Genomic DNA, 16,873 nt, shown 5'->3' on the forward strand with positions numbered 1-16,873 from the left:
CAGAAATATAGCTTGGAGGTAGAGTACTTTATCTACCCAAAAGCACACCCATGTCGAAACCCTGACAATGTTCCTTTATTTAGAAAACATGTCTTTGTCAATGTGAAAAAGCCAAGGGTCTCAAAATGAAATATTCAGAGTTAGCCAGCTAAACCCTTAATCAAAAAACAGGTGTCCTTAAAAGGGAAAAGACCAAGGGTTAAGATACCAAGTTGCTGGTCATGCTGTCTTAGGATGCTTATGTGAGTACTTAATAGAAGCACTCTTGTTTGGTCTGCAAGAAGGCCTTTTCCTTTCAATACAGTAAGGGACATAAGGGTTAACAAAAGACTGCTAGATGTGCTGTTTTCTATTGTCCTGTTCAGCCTCCTTCTGAGAGATTTCTGTTTCCCCAGCCATAGGATATTCCCCCTGTGTCTACCATAGCTGATGGACACTAGAATAGAGAGCCGAGCCATGGGAATCACAGGATTTAGTCATGGGGGGCAGGAAGAAGCCACAGCAAAAGACAGAAAGCAGTCTGTCAGGAGACATGGAAAGCTGGAGCAGACAAGAAGATGCAGATGAGAGAGCCTGTGATACCAGCAAGCTGGAAACCTTAGCAAAGTATTCTCCAGGTCCCCTGGGATAAAGCAGAGTCTACATCTCCCACGGGGGCGGGGGGGGCTATTCCTGTCTCAAGAACTCATAAAGATGCCTTTCCCAGGTTGGTATAGGGCATTCTGGACCTCAGTTCCCCATCCACAAGATAGATCGATCATCCACACAAACTTGCCCACCCAACCTGCTGTCTGCTCTTCACTTTCATGAGATTCTACTTGAGTCTTCTGCAATCCTGGTTAGTCTGAGTAACTCTCACTGAACTTCTATTCTTTGCAACCAGCAATCCTTGGCCAGGACACAAGGATGCCTTTCCCAGGTCTCAGAGCTAATGAGCAGTGATGTTTAAGAGCAGGTCTGGAGAATCCTAAAGTCCATCACTAAAACCCTGCAAGACTCATGGATAGTGAGAAATCATTGCAAAGTTCCTCAACCTTCCGTTGCTCTTTGCTTACCATATGCCAGCTACTAAGGACCACAGTTACTTTAACGTATCAGTGTGGGGCGAGGAGTGCCAAGGTCGAATGCAGGGCTTTACCTATGCTAGGCACTTTTCCACTGAGCTTTAACCTAGCAGTAACTCATGGCATTAAGCTGAAAACGTGACTATCCAGCTAAACCATCCCTCGCACCACTTGCAGGAAGCATGCCACATAGGTCTCTTCTGTTCCTGGTACTTATCCAGCCCCTCAAATGAGGCTTCCAAAAAAAAAAAACTCAGCATAAAATAATTACGTTTTCCCATGAAGCAAAACACAGAAACAGAAATGTCAGCCATCCAGAGCCCTGTCACCCTGTTGGTCACACTCACCTGATACCTAACTTATTCTGTGTGGACAAGAGAGGAAGAGTAGGCCATAAACTAGTTTTGCTTGCTAGAGCGTATACATTTGTTGTTTGGTTGGGTTTGGTGAGTTTTTTATTCTTCTTATTCGGGGGGTACTATTTTAGGTTTATGTTTTCCCTTTTATTTCTCTTTCTTTCTTTGGTTAGTTTTTTGAGACAGGATCTCGCTAACCTGGTTTGTCTTTGAACTCACTATTTAGTTAAAGCCAGCCTGAGCTCAGCCCTGCTCCCCTGCCTTGGTCTCCTGAGTGCTAGGATTATAGGTATAAGCCACCATATCTAGTTCCTAAACTCCTACCCTTGGCACCAGACAGAATGATACAAAGCATATTTTAAATCTTAATCAGACCCTCTAAGCAAAATCATAGGAACTGGAGAGCACACAGGAGCACTGATCCTTCCCTTTATCAAAACGTCTTTTTTATATGCCTTAAATCAGACTCTGTTGACCTGTTGTCTTCTCAGGCAACAAACAAATTCGAACATTGTCCCTTTTGGACTTGTCTCTGCAGGCATGTTCTTGTCAGCTAGCCTTGCTCACAAAAGGCTGAAAGAATGCATGTGAGGCACATCTGAAACCCCATCCATAGTCTTTATTTTAAAGTCATCAATGTCCTCTCCCTCTGTCTCACCTCCTTCTTCCACCACCATCCCCCAGACTAAACAGGCTATCTTTCTCAGCCAGGCTCAGCTGAGCCATCAAAAGCAGACTGAAGCGTCTCCATGGTGCAGTTTCCCCCCAACAGAACAATCTCTTAGAAAGAAAAGGGAAAGCCTGCGTGCCAGGTAAAGACCTCTTTTTCATGAACTGATACCAAACGTCCCCAAGGCAGTCCTTGGCAGGAGACTATTCTAGGTGATACTAACAGATGTGACATCAAAGAGGAGAAGACTACTGTGTTGTCAGCTGAGGAAATCGTACCCCATGTCCTCGCCTCAGAGTCACACAGAACTCAGGAACAGTCCAGGCTTCATGTCACACAATGTCTTCTTATGAAACCCTGTAAGCACAGCATCCACAGCTTCCCTGACGCTAACATGGGAAACTCGGATCTACGCATGCGTGTAAACACAGGCATCCAGAGAACCATAAGATGAACAATCTCTACCACAGTCAGTTCTGAGTGTGTGTTCAGTTCAGTGCACCAGACAGTTATGGGATGGTCCATGCGGGGTGGGGTGGGGGGGGCATTTTTATTTATTCATCCCATAATTTATGAAGTCTAGGTATAAAATAAACTAGATTTATGTTTCCAATATGCATAAAACAGTTTATTAAATAACTACATACTTCCATATGACAATGCCAGCCCAATACCAGAACCTAAGCGTCCCCATGCACATCGCATGTCCACGGGCCTCTTCCCATTGAGCAGGGATCATCCTGGGATCTGTGGAGGGATCCTGTGTGTCTGAGAACTAGGATGGGGAAAAGTCAGGATTTTTTTAAAGCTTAATATATAGTATTTTTATTAAGAGTCTGCTTTCATGAAAATACTTGGCAAAACAACTCCTTGATTTGTATAATATCTGGGGTAAAACTTTAGAATAAAATGCTCTGGGGTGAGTTGCTTTGGTTCACATTTCTAGAACATTCCTTTCCTCTGCAATTCCATATCAGGGGGCCATTTTCCAAGTTTCAGTAGAGTGTTCTAATAAACCATAAGAAAAGTCAGTATTTTTCTCTTTATTACCTGCTGACTGAAAGTGAGAATGTCTGTGAATATAAACATAGTTTAAAAACATGGTAATATCTGTCCCACAACTGTGTCATGAGGGAAAAGCCAGAAACACATTCAAATCACATTATAGTTGTTGCCATGATCTGAAGCTATTGTTTATACTTTAATCTTAAAATTGTAGCAATTTCAGGCACTCTGCTAGGTTTTGCCATCTGATGTACTAGTAAGGAACTCCAGGTTTCTACACCATAAATTTGACTTGTAAACTTATTCTACATTTTAATATAATTGCCTTCCTGTATAATCCTTTTTTCTATTAAACTAAGAATTTCAAACATCATCTTTGACCAAAGGTTCACATCAACTTATCCACAGGGATCAAGGGGGTTCATAGCACACACATGCACAAAAAGTGAGGATCTTGTGTTCCTAACACATCTTGGTTTGCCTGTCTGTCTCTCTCTCTTACAGATCTTTACATACAATGTTCCCTTTTTTTTCCCCAAAGGTTTTTCATCCTGCCCCACCAAATATCTGTCTGGCTGAGCCATCACTTCCTCTGGAAAGTCACAATACCAAAATCATAGAATACCTACTACTAGAGGAGCCCAACAATTTAGTACAGCCATACTCACATAGCAGCTGGCACACCAGTTTGTCACTTATGCTGTATGTCTCCTGGAGTCCAAGGTCCCAGTTGGTGTTAGAAGCATTCTATCTCTATCCCCATGTCCTGGACCCAGAATGGGTGTCACTCTGTGTGTTGTGTGTTTCTTACATCAATCGATGAATGGCTCTGTTTGTTTTTTCACAACTATCACACACACACATACACACACACACACCCTCTTGCTGTAGCTCCATACTGACCTGAATTTCTGGTTTCCCATCCACATACACAGTGCTATTGTTGACCATTTCCACAATGGCCACTCCAAGGTTGCACCGAATTCCAAAGGAAATGCAGAATCCCAGGCCGCTCATGACAGCAATGATGTACCGTTTGGGGATGCCACAGCAGCTGCAGTCACAGACAGGGAGATGCGCTCTGGACGTCTGCACGGGCCTTCCTTCTTCATTCAGCTCAATGGCACCTTCCTCTTCATTGGTCCCATCGATTTTTCTTCATCACCAAAGGATCAGGCAGAGAATAAAAGCCAGTATTCAAGGTGAGGCAAGATGTACAAAGTATAAATAAAAAATGGCACCAAGCAACAAAAAGAGGAAAACCTACAGAGGGGCTCAGCTTGTGCTGTAAAAGTTACTATCATCATTATCATCATTGAAGTAGAGAATTGTGACTAAAATTACTAATGCTTTGGATATTGTGTTGGAATTTCATAGGTATGAAATCATCCAAATCTGCTGGGGTCAGCGGCGTACGACTCTGATCCCAGCACATGGCAGGTGAGGGCAGGAAGGTCTTAAGTATAAGCCTGAACACCACAGCAAGTCTGATTCCAATCTGGACTGCAGAGTGAGGCACTATAGACAAAGGAAAAATGTCTCTTAAATTTCATACAGAGCCAAGTGCCACTTATAGAAGAGAAGATCTCATTTGAGACATTGTGCAAACCAAGATTCAGAGTCTGTGTCCTTAACAGTACACCGTACAGAACCCCTGCTGAAAGAGAGATGGGACAACCTCATGGTGTGGCCCAACCACCTGTTATGGGAAACCTTTATTTTAGAGTCACTTGAAGCTTGTGAAGATTATATCCAAGGGGGTGGGGAACCACTTGCAGGTTATCTCCACCAATTTCTATAGGTTCAAGTGATGGCATGTCCTTGTAGCTGACTACCTTCTTCTCAAGCAATAAAAGTAATTGAGCAAATTATGCAGTGTCAAGTAAGAAAAGAGAGTTGTTTGTGTAGTGGAGAGATGAATCGGTAAGTAAAGTGTTTGTCATACAAATATGAGGACCCTAGTGTGAATCCCCAGCATCCATACAAAATCAAGAAATTGTAGAGCATGTCTGTAACTATAACATTAGGGTAGGGAATAAAGGCAACCTAGACAAATTGATGATCCCACACACACACTTCATTGAAGACTCTATCTCAAAAATAAGGCGGAGGAATGACAAGAAACTGCAGAAGGGAAAAGTACTAAGCCAGGCAAGCCTGGGGACCTAGGTTTAGTCCCCAAGTCCCACAGTAGGAGGAGAGAACCAACTCCCCTTACCTTCACATGCACACAGTCGCATGCATGTGCATACACACACATGCAAGTATGTGCACACACACGTGCACACATACTCTAACAATCATAATAAATAAGTAAACAAAACAAAGGACAAAGTGGATAGTGACCTAAGAAGACACTCAAAATCAACCTCTGACCTCCACTCCCACACCACACAGAGGCACACTTGTACACACATACACACACACACACACACACACACATATGTACACACACATACAACACAAAGAAGACCTATTTATATCCTGTGACACTGTAACCCTTCTGAGTATGATTCTCAGTTTTCATACATATTAGATTAATATAAGTAGCTAATATAATTGTTAACAAAACAGTTAGTTTATATAAAAAAAAAACAAAGTACTTTCCTTTCCCTACTAATCCATACAGAAGATAATTTTGGCAGCTTCTTTTGATAAGGTTTAAAGCACATATACAGAAAAACATACAGTTCTTAAATTCAGATCAGCCCAGCAGACTTCTACTAAGTAAGCACCTACTACATGCCAGACCCTGTGCTGCTGAGAAAGAACAGTGATGAATGTGGTATGTTCTCCACTCTCCTCCAGCTTCTATGCTGGTAGAGAAAGAAGATGCACACATACACGGTCATAGTCATTAGATGAAGCCTTGTACTGTGACCTGAAACCCTTCTCCCTAACCTGGCTCCCTTCCCTCTCTGTCCACAGACAGCATGTGGTCTAGATGCTCCCCAGACATGCCCCACTGCCTCCTCAGTTTCTCTCAGCATGTGTCTCCTATGTCTAGTCCTGTCTTTCAGTCTGCTGCCTAGAGAACCCAAATGTACATAAGCATCCTCTTGTACACACTCCCTGCTAAGACATTCTGAGATCAACACAAGCATCCTCTTCTACACAGTACATGCTAAAATGTCCTGAGATCAACACAAGCATCTTCTTGTGAATGGTACCTGCTAAGATATCCTGAGAGCAACACAGGAGCATCCTCTTATACACACTCCCTGCTAAGACATCCTGAGATCAAAACGAGCATCCTCTTGTGCATGGTACCTGCTAAGACATCCAGACATCAACAGGAGCATCCTCTTGTACACAGTACATGCTAAGACATCCTGAGATCAACATGAGCATCTTGTTGTTCATGGTACCTGCTAAGATAGCCTGAGACTTTCCCAAGAAAATGCACAACAGTATAGAGGTCACAGGAGTAATGTAAAAAGGGTAACAATCCCCAGATGAAGAAAGGGGGGACTCTTTGAACAACAGGATCTAGAACTGGCTAATCTGAAGCCACTTCCCCATAATAGAGGCAGAGACTGAGTGAACAGAACAACTAAGACACTGGGTACTAGGTCCAGTCTCCCTTGCTGAGCTAGCACTTTGAGACCACAGAGTCAGAAGCAAATGTGGATCCTAGAGAAACCTGAGCTGTGTGTGAGGCATTTGCTCACCCTGGATGGAGGTGAGGAGACATCAAAGTGATGAAGGTTTCATTTTTATCAGGTAAGAAATAAAAAATTCAGATTGATTTATTTCAAAAATATTTAAATAATGGGAGGGTGTAGTATAGTGAGAAAGCACATGCCTGGTGTATACAAGGCTGTGGGTTTCATCTTCTATGCTAGAAAAAAACCAACAAACAAAACAGAAACATACCAGTGATACAGTTAAAACTTAAATTTGCCAGGCCGAGTGAAACATGCCTTTAATTCCAGGACTCTGAAGGCATCCCATGCCACTGTGAGACTTGGTATTCCTCTCTTTGGATGCTCATCATGTTGAAAGTTAGAGATTTGAATTTTTTTTGTCTTCTTCAGAGTAGGGATAAAGAGTAAATCCCCCCACATCATGCTTGTGTGCACAAATGACTGAAGACCTGCCCTGGTGGGCAGAAGCCCTCACCTCGTCTTTGTTCCCAGGGCTCTTAGCACAATTCATGTAGACAATGAATCTTCATTCAACTGAATGGAATTGGGGGTCGGGGGTCAGTCCACGCATCACTCCAGACTTGCTGCCCTTAGAGAATATATGGGGTGAGAATATATTCTTCATACCCCCATATAATCTCTCTATGAAGGATGGAGGGCACACTTGGTCACGAATAAGGGAGAAAAAAGAATTCCTTTCTTATGAAATTGAGGGCTTTAATTATCCATAATAGCTGTTTAGACCACTCTGGCATCTCTCCATGTTTGCCTGTGGTTCTTGGTTTAGCTCAGAGAATCTTCGTTCTTTCCAGGGTGACAGCCAGCATTGTTGTTTCTCCAGATATAGAAAGCTGCAGACTGTGGACTGGGGCCTTTTACACACTAAAAGGTCCGTTCCATTGTTCATATGTATGATTGTCTAGTAAGAGCCTAAGTACCCCAGGGTCTGGCTGAGAACATACCCTGAGAAGTCTTCAAGCATTTTCAGAACAGTTAGCTTGCCCGTGAATCCAAATGCCCCACGGACTATGGAGAGGGTTTTTCACTAGAGAAGAAACAAGCTCAATGTGGGTCACATGCAATGAGCAGAGCCCACAGATCACTTTATGAGTGCTTAAACTCCACTCACTTGCCAGTGTTGGATTAGTATTTATGGTGAGATTCCAAGTCAGATGGGGTAAGTCCTCTCAAGACTGTGCTGTGAATTAAGGGAATACACATGTACTGGCTGGGTTTGTATGTCAACTTGACACAAGCTGGAGTTATCACAGAGAAAGGAGCCTCCCTTGAGAAAATACCTCTATGAGATCCAGTTATAAGGCATTTTCTCAATTAGTGATCAATGGGGGAGGGCCCATTGTGGGTGAGACCATCCCTGGGCTGGTAGTCCTAGGTTCTATAAGAAAGCAATCTGAGAAAGCCAAGGGAAGCAAGCCAGTAAGAAACCTCCCTCCATGCCTCTGCATTAGCTCCTGCCCCCAAGTTCCTGTGCTGTGTGAGTTCCTGCCTGTCCTGACTTCCTTTGTTGATGAACAGCAATGTGGAAGAGTAAGCTGAATAAACCCTTTCCTCCTTAACTTGCTTCTTGGTCATGATGTTTGTGCAGGAATAGAAACACTGACTAAGATAACATAGATAGATAGATAGATAGATAGATAGATAGATAGATAGATAGATAGATAGATAGGTGTGTATGTGAGTAATTTGTATTATATATATAGTTTCATATTTACATTTTATATTATATACATTATTGTATATTGTAAATGTATATTATAATACATTTATAATATATGTAATATGTTACATATAACATATATATACACATTATTTATATAGTACAGTTGAAGTAAGAGGCAATCTAAGCCTTGAAGTTTATAACCTAGTCCTGCTTCCTGCTTCCTGCTCCATGTCTGTTTCCTGATCTACCCAGATGTGAACAAGCAGCCTTGCTCTTGGACTTCTACAGCCACAATCCACTCTAGCCCCCAAGCTTTCCCTACCATGCTAGACTATACCTTGAATCCAGGACCCAAAATAGAACTCTTCTCCCCCTTTAAATTGCTTTTCAGTGAGTATTTGGTTACCCACACCAGTGGTTCTCCACCTGTGGATCACAACCACTTTGGGAGTCAGATGACCCTTTCACAGGGGTCTCCTAAGGCCATCGGAAAGCACAGATATTTACATTAGGATTCAAAACGGTAGCAAAATTACAGTTATGTAGTAGCAAAAATAATAATAATAATTTCATGGTTGGGGGTCACCCCAATGTGAGGAACTGTTTTAAAGGGTCATAGTGTTAAGGAGGTTGGGGAACACTGGTCTGCTCCCTGGAGTGTCTCTAAATGTCTTCTTACAAGAACACCAACCATACACAATCACACTGGATTAGGATCCACCATAGCATCCAATGATTTCAGAGTTTGGGGGTCAGTCCATGATGTTTTGTAGTTTTTCCTTTCCTGCCCTGTCTTTCAGGCAGACTTGCTGGCTCCTGCCCCAGTACAAGTTTTAATCTCTGTGCTGTTATCCTTGTTAATTCTAAAACCTTAGGTCACTGGTGACACACCAACAAGTTCAGCAGTCACAGCTGGCATGTATGATGTGTGTGGAGAGAGTATATTTGGAATCTGGATTAATTTCCAGAATTTAAAAATCGTAGTTTGGTCTAGAAATTAATGGAGGCTTCGTTTCTTTTGAAACTTTTGAATACCTAGTGTTATTAAGTCCACACTCTCTCCTGGCTACACATGACTCTCCCTTTTGCTACAGTCCCCACCATTCCTTATTGCCACACTATACTTCCAGTTAAAAGTCAAAAGGAAAAAATACATTTTTACCCATGTCATTATGAAAAATATAAAAATAAAAATCCTAGTTAGTAGCAAATAAATTCAGTAATTAAATGGCATTCATAGCTGCCCGGTGTCTTAACTGTGTATCAAGACTCTGATCTTGCCTGTTTCTGTTGCTGTTTCTGGAGTCTCAGGTAGCTATCTGCATAGTCCCAGGTAGTCTCTTGAAGGGGGAGGGGAAGAAGAAGAAGAAGAAGAAGAAGAAGAAGAAGAAGAAGAAGAAGAAGAAGAAGAAGAAGAAGAAGAAGAAGAAGAAGAAGAAAGAGGAGGAGAAGAAGANGAAGAAGAAGAAGAAGAAGAAGAAGAAGAAGAAGAAGAAGAAGAAGAAGAAGAAGAAGAAGAAGAAGAAGAAGAAGAAGAAAGAGGAGGAGAAAGGAGGAAGAGGAAGAGAAAGGAGGAAGAGGATGACACAGGCAGGAGGAAGGACAATGCCAATGGTGGCTGTGCAATGGAGAGGCAGCTGTTGCCCTACGGGCACAGTCAGAGGACTCACAGCAAACCATAACTGGCATCAGCAGACATGGCCAGGGTGATGTCGTTCCTTCTAGAACAATCTAGTGGCATCACATAGTATGTTCCCCTCCTTTCCTTCTGCAGGTCCAGCATCCAGGCTTGGCCCTGCCTTCCTGTCCACTTTATCCATCAGATACCCTTTATTCATCTGTTGATTGTAACTATGCCCTTTGAGTGGTGCATTGTGCTGCTCCAAGGAAACCAAGAGAGCTTCTATTTGTTAGTACATTACATATGTCTATGTCCAAAGTTGAAACATGACCTTCTGCAGGTTCTTTACATAGTGTGCCTAAACCAAGCATTTAAAGAATTTAGCTATTATACATATGTATTGGAGAATTTGGAAAAATGTATAAAAGACCCTTTAGACCTGAAAATAAAGCCAGGGACAGTGGCCTGCACCTATAAAAACATCTACTCGAAAGACTAGTGTAGGAGAACTGAGCCTAGGACTTGGCAATAGAGGGAGATTTGGTGGGGGTGGGATGCAGGTACTATCATTTGAACCTATTACCCCAGCTACCCAGAAGACTGAGTTTGAAGTCAGCCTTGTCTCAGAAACAAAGCAACAACAAACTTCCAGGACTAGCCCAGAGCCCTAGAGTAGAGCACGCGTTTCACAAGAACAAGGACCTGGGTCCATCTACTATGAAGAGGAGGAGGAGGAGGAGGAGGAGGAGGAAGGAGAGGGTGGGAGGAATGAGAGAGTAAGAGGAGGAGGGGGAGGAGCTGGGAGGATGGTGGTTAGAGGCCAAGAAGGAGAGAGGGTGGGTGAGAGGAAAGGAAAAGAGGAAGTGGAGAAGGATGAAGAAGAGGAAAAGCAAGGATGAGAAAGGAGAAAAGAACAGGAAGGGAAGGGCAAGGAGGAGGAGTGGGGGAGTGGAGCAGAGAGGAGAAGGAAGATAGGAAAAGGGAGAGACGTGAGGAAGAAATGGGAATCTATCTCCTGGCTATGGTTAGAAAAGAGACCTGAGAGTCCAAATCTTAAAGGTTCACATCTGGGACCTGCCTCCTGAGATGCATCTCCGAGGCAAATCCCAGTGGGATCTATGAGATTACATGGTGATTTGTAGTCACAGACCTGCAGGACCTTCCATAGAATATCACAGTGGTCCATTATGACAAGTGGATAAAGTGTTTTATAGAGCTCATTAGCAAAATGATGCCAATTACTCATAAAATACATGTCCTTCTGAGTATGACAAATAGATGCTTCAAGAATTTATAGGTGTGTACACACATGCACGTAAACACACACACACACACTCACACACACACACACACACACACACAAATTTGGTTCAGGCATTCCAGAATACTCCCTCCCAAGTAAAGGAAATATTGCTGTACTCAGTATTTTCTACTATTTAAAGACATACAAAGCCTAGTGGCCTTCTTTGAGCTTTGGACACACAGTATTGAATACTAGGGAATATTGTTCTGACATAATTATTCCATGATACAATCTACACACTAAAAACTGTTAGTTTTAGGTAAGATCCAAAAACAAGAAAGTGTCCCACAACTTACCCAGGATACAGTAAAAGCCATCTCACTGCTGGAAACATATTATTTAGCACACCTATGGTTCCATAGGAAGGAAAGTATCATATGAGCTTCCTAACAAAATCTCAATGAACATGCATTCTAGAATGAGGCCATGCCTCTCTAGTAAATAAGGCCCAGCTCCTGGCATGCAACTGAGTGGGGTAGGGCAGGGCAGGGTACATAGACCACCTCATCACAGAATATCAAGAGACAATGTAGTCAAAAGTAGCTTTCATGAGCTGGCATGATCAAAGCTGTGAAAACATAATGTGGGAGGCTGGAGAGATGGTGTGGTGGTTTGAGTGAGAAGTGCTCCCATAGGCTCAGATATTTGCCTGCTTAGTCCCCACTTGGTGAAACTGTTTGGGAAGAATTATGAGATGTGTTCTTGGTGGAGCAGGTGTGTCACTGGGGGCAGGCTTTGAGGCTTTAAAAGCTCACACCGGGCCCAATCTCTCTCTCCTTCTCTCTGTCTCTATCCCTGTCTCTCTCTGTGTCTCTCTCCTTCCCTCCTTCTTCCTCCCCTGACCCTCTCCCCATCTCTCCATCTCTCTCTGTCTCTGTCTCTTCTCTCTTCCCCTTCCCTACACTCTCCCTCCCCATCTCCCCCAACTCTCTTTTTCCCCTCCTTCTCCATCCTCCTCCCCCCTCTCCTCTGTTCCTCTCTCTCTCTCTCTCTCTCTCTCTCTCTCTCTCTCTCTCTCTCTCTCTCTCTCTGGCTGCTGCCTATAGATCAGGATGTAAAGCTCTCAGCTACTGCTCCACCACCATGCCTGCCTGCATCCCACCATGATAATCATAGATTAACCTTGTGAAACTGCAAGCAAGACCCTAGTTAAATGCTTTCTTTTATAAGAGATGCATTGGTTATGGTGTCTCTTCAAAGCAATAGGACAGTGACTAAGACAACAATGGGAATGAGTAAGTCTGAGAAAAAAAAATGAGAGAAGTGCCCTTGTCTACCCTTGCTCCTCAATCACACTTGGGACATAACTCAGCTCTTCAGAGTTCAGCTCATGGCTTGACAGATCCTGGTTCATCAGGAAGAACGTCCCCATTTGGAACTCAATAAAATCATTTCTTTTTTAAGATTTTATTTTTATTTTTGTGTGTCTGTGTGGATTTGTACATGTGTGCAGTGCCTACAGAGACCAGAGGGAGTATTGGATCCCCTAGTGCTGCTGTTATAGGCAGCTTCCATCCAGATGTGGGGGCAGGGAACTGAACTTGGGTCCTTCTGCAAAAGCAGCAGACACTCCCAACCACTGGGCCATCTCTCCAGCAACTTGGAATCGCTTCTTGACCTCTTGGCTAAGATCATGTGTGGAACACAAAGGACCTCTCATTAAATGAAGAGCTATGACTACTGCCTGGTCACTTTGAGGCCCTCATGAAAGACTACAGAAAGACTAAAGATCACCACAGCAACAAGCAGAATGGATCTTGGTCCTGAGGAGAGATTAGGACTTTGGCTTTATCATGAAAGAAGAAATATTTTGACACCCAGATACCTACTGAGACATCCCCTGGTGCTCTTTGGTCAAGTAAGGCCTACAAGTGGGTTAGGTTCATTAACCAAGACCAGGGAAGGAAATATTAACTTCCTTTCAGATCCCTTGGGGCTGACAGTCAGGGTCAACTTCCAAGAGAAACCAAAAGAAGTGAAAAGAATCAAAATAATTGAAGAGGAAAGACCAGTCATGACAGTGGGAGCTTTGGTTTGTTCTGGCAGCTTCTCTGGAAGATATCTCAGAGATTAAGAGCATGGAGCCAGGATGCAGATGAACCTGAAAGAACTCATCAGCGTGAGAGAAGCAAGCAGATCTGGGTCATGTGATGGTTGGCTGTTCAGGCATTTCGGTGCATGAGCAAGATGATCAGGCCGGCACATGCCTGCTTTCAGGGCTGCTAAGAGAACACATCCTGTCCCTTCTAAAACTGCCCACAGCCACTGACTGACTAATGCAACGATATACCAGGTTGGTCCTCCGTGCTGGTTAAGTTCCCCAGCCGCCCCTGCCCATTGCCTGAGACTACAGCTCTGCATAGTCCTCACTGCTTTCCTGCACTGCCTTACTTCCTCCATCACATGTTTCATGAATTAGTTTTGTTTTCATGAATTATAGTTCAGGCTCCTGCAAACTCCCTGATTCACACTCTGGTTTTAGAGAATCCTGCCTAATGAAGGTAGAATAAGTAAAATGAAGCAAGAGGCACCGGGAAGTGGGTGACAGAGGAGGTTAAGCTAGACTAGCTCTCCCTGGGAATGGGCCTTATGAAAGCCAGGACAGAAATAGGTTTGGGGAACTCCAATAAGAACCAGGAAGTCAGCCAGGTGGTGGAGGCACACTCCTTTAATTCCAGCACTTGGGAGGCAGAGGCAGGGGGATCTCTGAGTTTGAGGCCAGCCTGCTCTAGAGTGAGTTCCAGGACAGCCAGGACTACACAGAGAAGGTCTGTCTTGAAAAATATCCAACAAGTCTACGTAGAACAGAGTGGACTGAGAAGACGCTGGTGGAATGAAGTCCAACTTTGGGGAGTGTTGTGAGCATTGATGGGGTGTGGTCTGGCATGGCTTAGAATAATCACCTGGTGTCCATGTTGTTTGCCTAAGGTCATGCAGATGAAGACTATCACAGTAGTTGGGACATAGGCTCTTGTCATCTCAGAGCATCCTTAACACAGAGTTCTTTCTGGTGGGACAGTAAATGTATGTGTGGTACATCTGTTTATTACACAAATGCAATACTAGCATCTGTGAAGACCTGGGTTCAAGTTCCAGTATCCCCGCTACACACACACACACACACACAGTAAGAGAGAGGAGATGGGAGGGAGGGGGTGTGATGTCACAGAAGCAGTGTGTAGAATAATATTCACCAGAAACTAGAAAGGGAAGAGAAAACAGGGAGGAGTAGTGGACAGCCCAAGGGGCGGCCATAGTTTACAGCAGCTTACTGTCTATCTTATAAAGAACAAGCAAAGAGGGGTTCCAAAGTTCCTAATGCAAAGGATGCTTAAGGAGATGGGAATGCTAATTATCTTGGTATGAAAGTTACATTGTATAATGCATCAAATCATCACACTGTACTCCCTGAATGTGCAGTTATTATGTGTCAATTAAAAATAAGGTGGCAAGAAAGAATTTTGACATACAACTTCTTGTTTGAAACCTAAGCTATCTGTAAGCTATGTGCCCTTGGACAACATACTCAACTTCTCTGTGCCTTGATTTCTTCATCTATAAAACTGCAATGGTGGTAGTCTCCTCTTTGTGGTTTTTTTTTAATAATATTAAATAAATTACAGTGTCTGGAATATGGTATGCACTGGCCATGATTATTATATTTTTATTGATGAACAGTCATGGAATGCCCTCATTGTCAGTGAAGCTGAACAAATTTGCATGCTAATTTTGGGACACACACACCCCCAAGTTCAATGCCTTCTGTGTCAACTACACAGTCCAAGGCTACACTGTAAGTGTGGGCCTCTTTGTTCCCTCCAAACTTCTAAACTCTTATCATGCCCCAGCTGAGCAATTGTTCAGCTGCTTCTGGACAGAAAACATTCTCCACGAAAGCTGACGGTGATTAATCCCAAGTGCTAATTCTCAAAGGCTTCCCTGCTTGATGGCCACTCCCAGAACCAGGAGGAGCAGTGCATGATTTAAAGAAGAGAAGAAGAAGAAGAAGGAGAAGAAGAAGAAGGAGGAGGAGGAGGAGGAGGAGGAGGAAGAATCTTGAGAACCCCATTGAGATGGCACTCACAGTCTTAAACATTCTGACAGTACCACACCTATGGCTCCCTACACCTGCAGAGTTAAAAGCAGGGCTTCTGGCCTTCCAGTGTCCTTGGAAACAGAAAATATACTTTGTTTTACTGTTAAGCTTGGATTCTATCACCTAGTTGCCAAGACATAAGGAGGAAACGCCCCTTTGTATGCTGGGCTCTCTCGGTAAGACACTTTGCATGTAACCATCTTATAGACTTGTGGCAGAGCTCATCTGGATAATTCTGACATGGGGATCGCTAAGACTGAGGATGGAGTACTCTCTTTCCCTCCTCTCTTTCCCCCTTTCCCTGCCAGAAATATCCACCTAAGGTCCACCAATGAACACACCAATTCTTGGATTTGGTTTGTTTGCTCTAAAGCCATCCTGTATTGTGTCAGCAATGACGCCGTCCAGAATATGTTCAGTGTACTCTCCCCCTATCTTTGTGCTCTTTGGGGGTTGAATATCAGATACCTTCCGTATCAGATATGTACATTACAATTCATAACAGTAGCAAAATTACTGTTATGACGTATGAGCGAAATAATTTTATGGTTGGAGGTCACAACATGAAGAACTGTACTAAAGGACCACAGCATTCGGAAGGTTGAGGGTCACTGCTTCAGATGCTGGTCCAAGAGCCCCAGACTCATAGTTTCATTTCAAGTAGAGGCTGTGTGACTTGGAAGTTACCAATTCAGTCATGAACCTGACTACTGGCTTCGTAAACAAAAATCTCTCGATACAAATCATCTAACCAAACTGTAGAAATAACTCTCATGGTTGACGTTTCCTATTTTCAAAAATTATAAAGTTCCCCCCCACCACCACCAAAAGCAATCAAGTGGAAGTTTGCTTAAGGTTAAATATGTTTATAATAAGATGAAAAACAAATGCCCCTCCTTCTTATTGATGAAACTAAATGTGTAATAGAAGACAAAATCTGACCATATGTCTCTCATGGGAAGAATGGAATCATGGGAGAGATGATGGATAGCAACTTAACTGGAGTTCAAAGTTACCATTTCTAAGGACTAAGTACTTTCTGTCAGACCTTCACAGACTCAGCAGAGGTTGGGAGGACAGTGCTGACCCTGGTCCAAGCCAGGGTTTTCATTCCTGACGTTGCCAAATTTCTTTGTTATCCCTTGGATCAGCCAATTGCACTAATGTGCTTTTATAATCAAGTGAGTGCCACCGCAGTGAGGTGCTGCCTGGAGAGTGCTCAGCAGAAGGATGGAAGACTCATTTTAAAACTATTATAATAGTTTTCTATATTTGGCTGGTTCACGTGCTCTCACTGAGTTCTCCCCTGCGTGTGATGACCCGGCATCTCAGAGGGAAGCTTTCTAATTACTAAAGTGAGACGGTTGCTAACTCTATCCTCTTATGGGATGAACCCTCATCAGGAGAGACACAATGAAAAACTCAGCATC

General features: G+C 43.3%; 1 protein-coding gene across 1 annotated transcript in view; it reads right to left on the reverse strand.

Moving 5' to 3' along the window:
• Positions 1–16,873, reverse strand: part of Slc17a8 (solute carrier family 17 member 8) — a 45,594-nt gene that overhangs the window by 27,245 nt on the left and 1,476 nt on the right. Inside the window, exon 2 of the mRNA XM_021174719.2 lies at positions 3,999–4,251. Coding sequence (XP_021030378.1) covers positions 3,999–4,251 — 253 coding nt within the window. The remainder of the gene's footprint in view (positions 1–3,998; positions 4,252–16,873) is intronic.

Source organism: Mus caroli, chromosome 10, assembly GCF_900094665.2.
Source record: "Mus caroli chromosome 10, CAROLI_EIJ_v1.1, whole genome shotgun sequence".
Classification (NCBI taxonomy): Eukaryota; Metazoa; Chordata; class Mammalia; order Rodentia; family Muridae; genus Mus; species Mus caroli.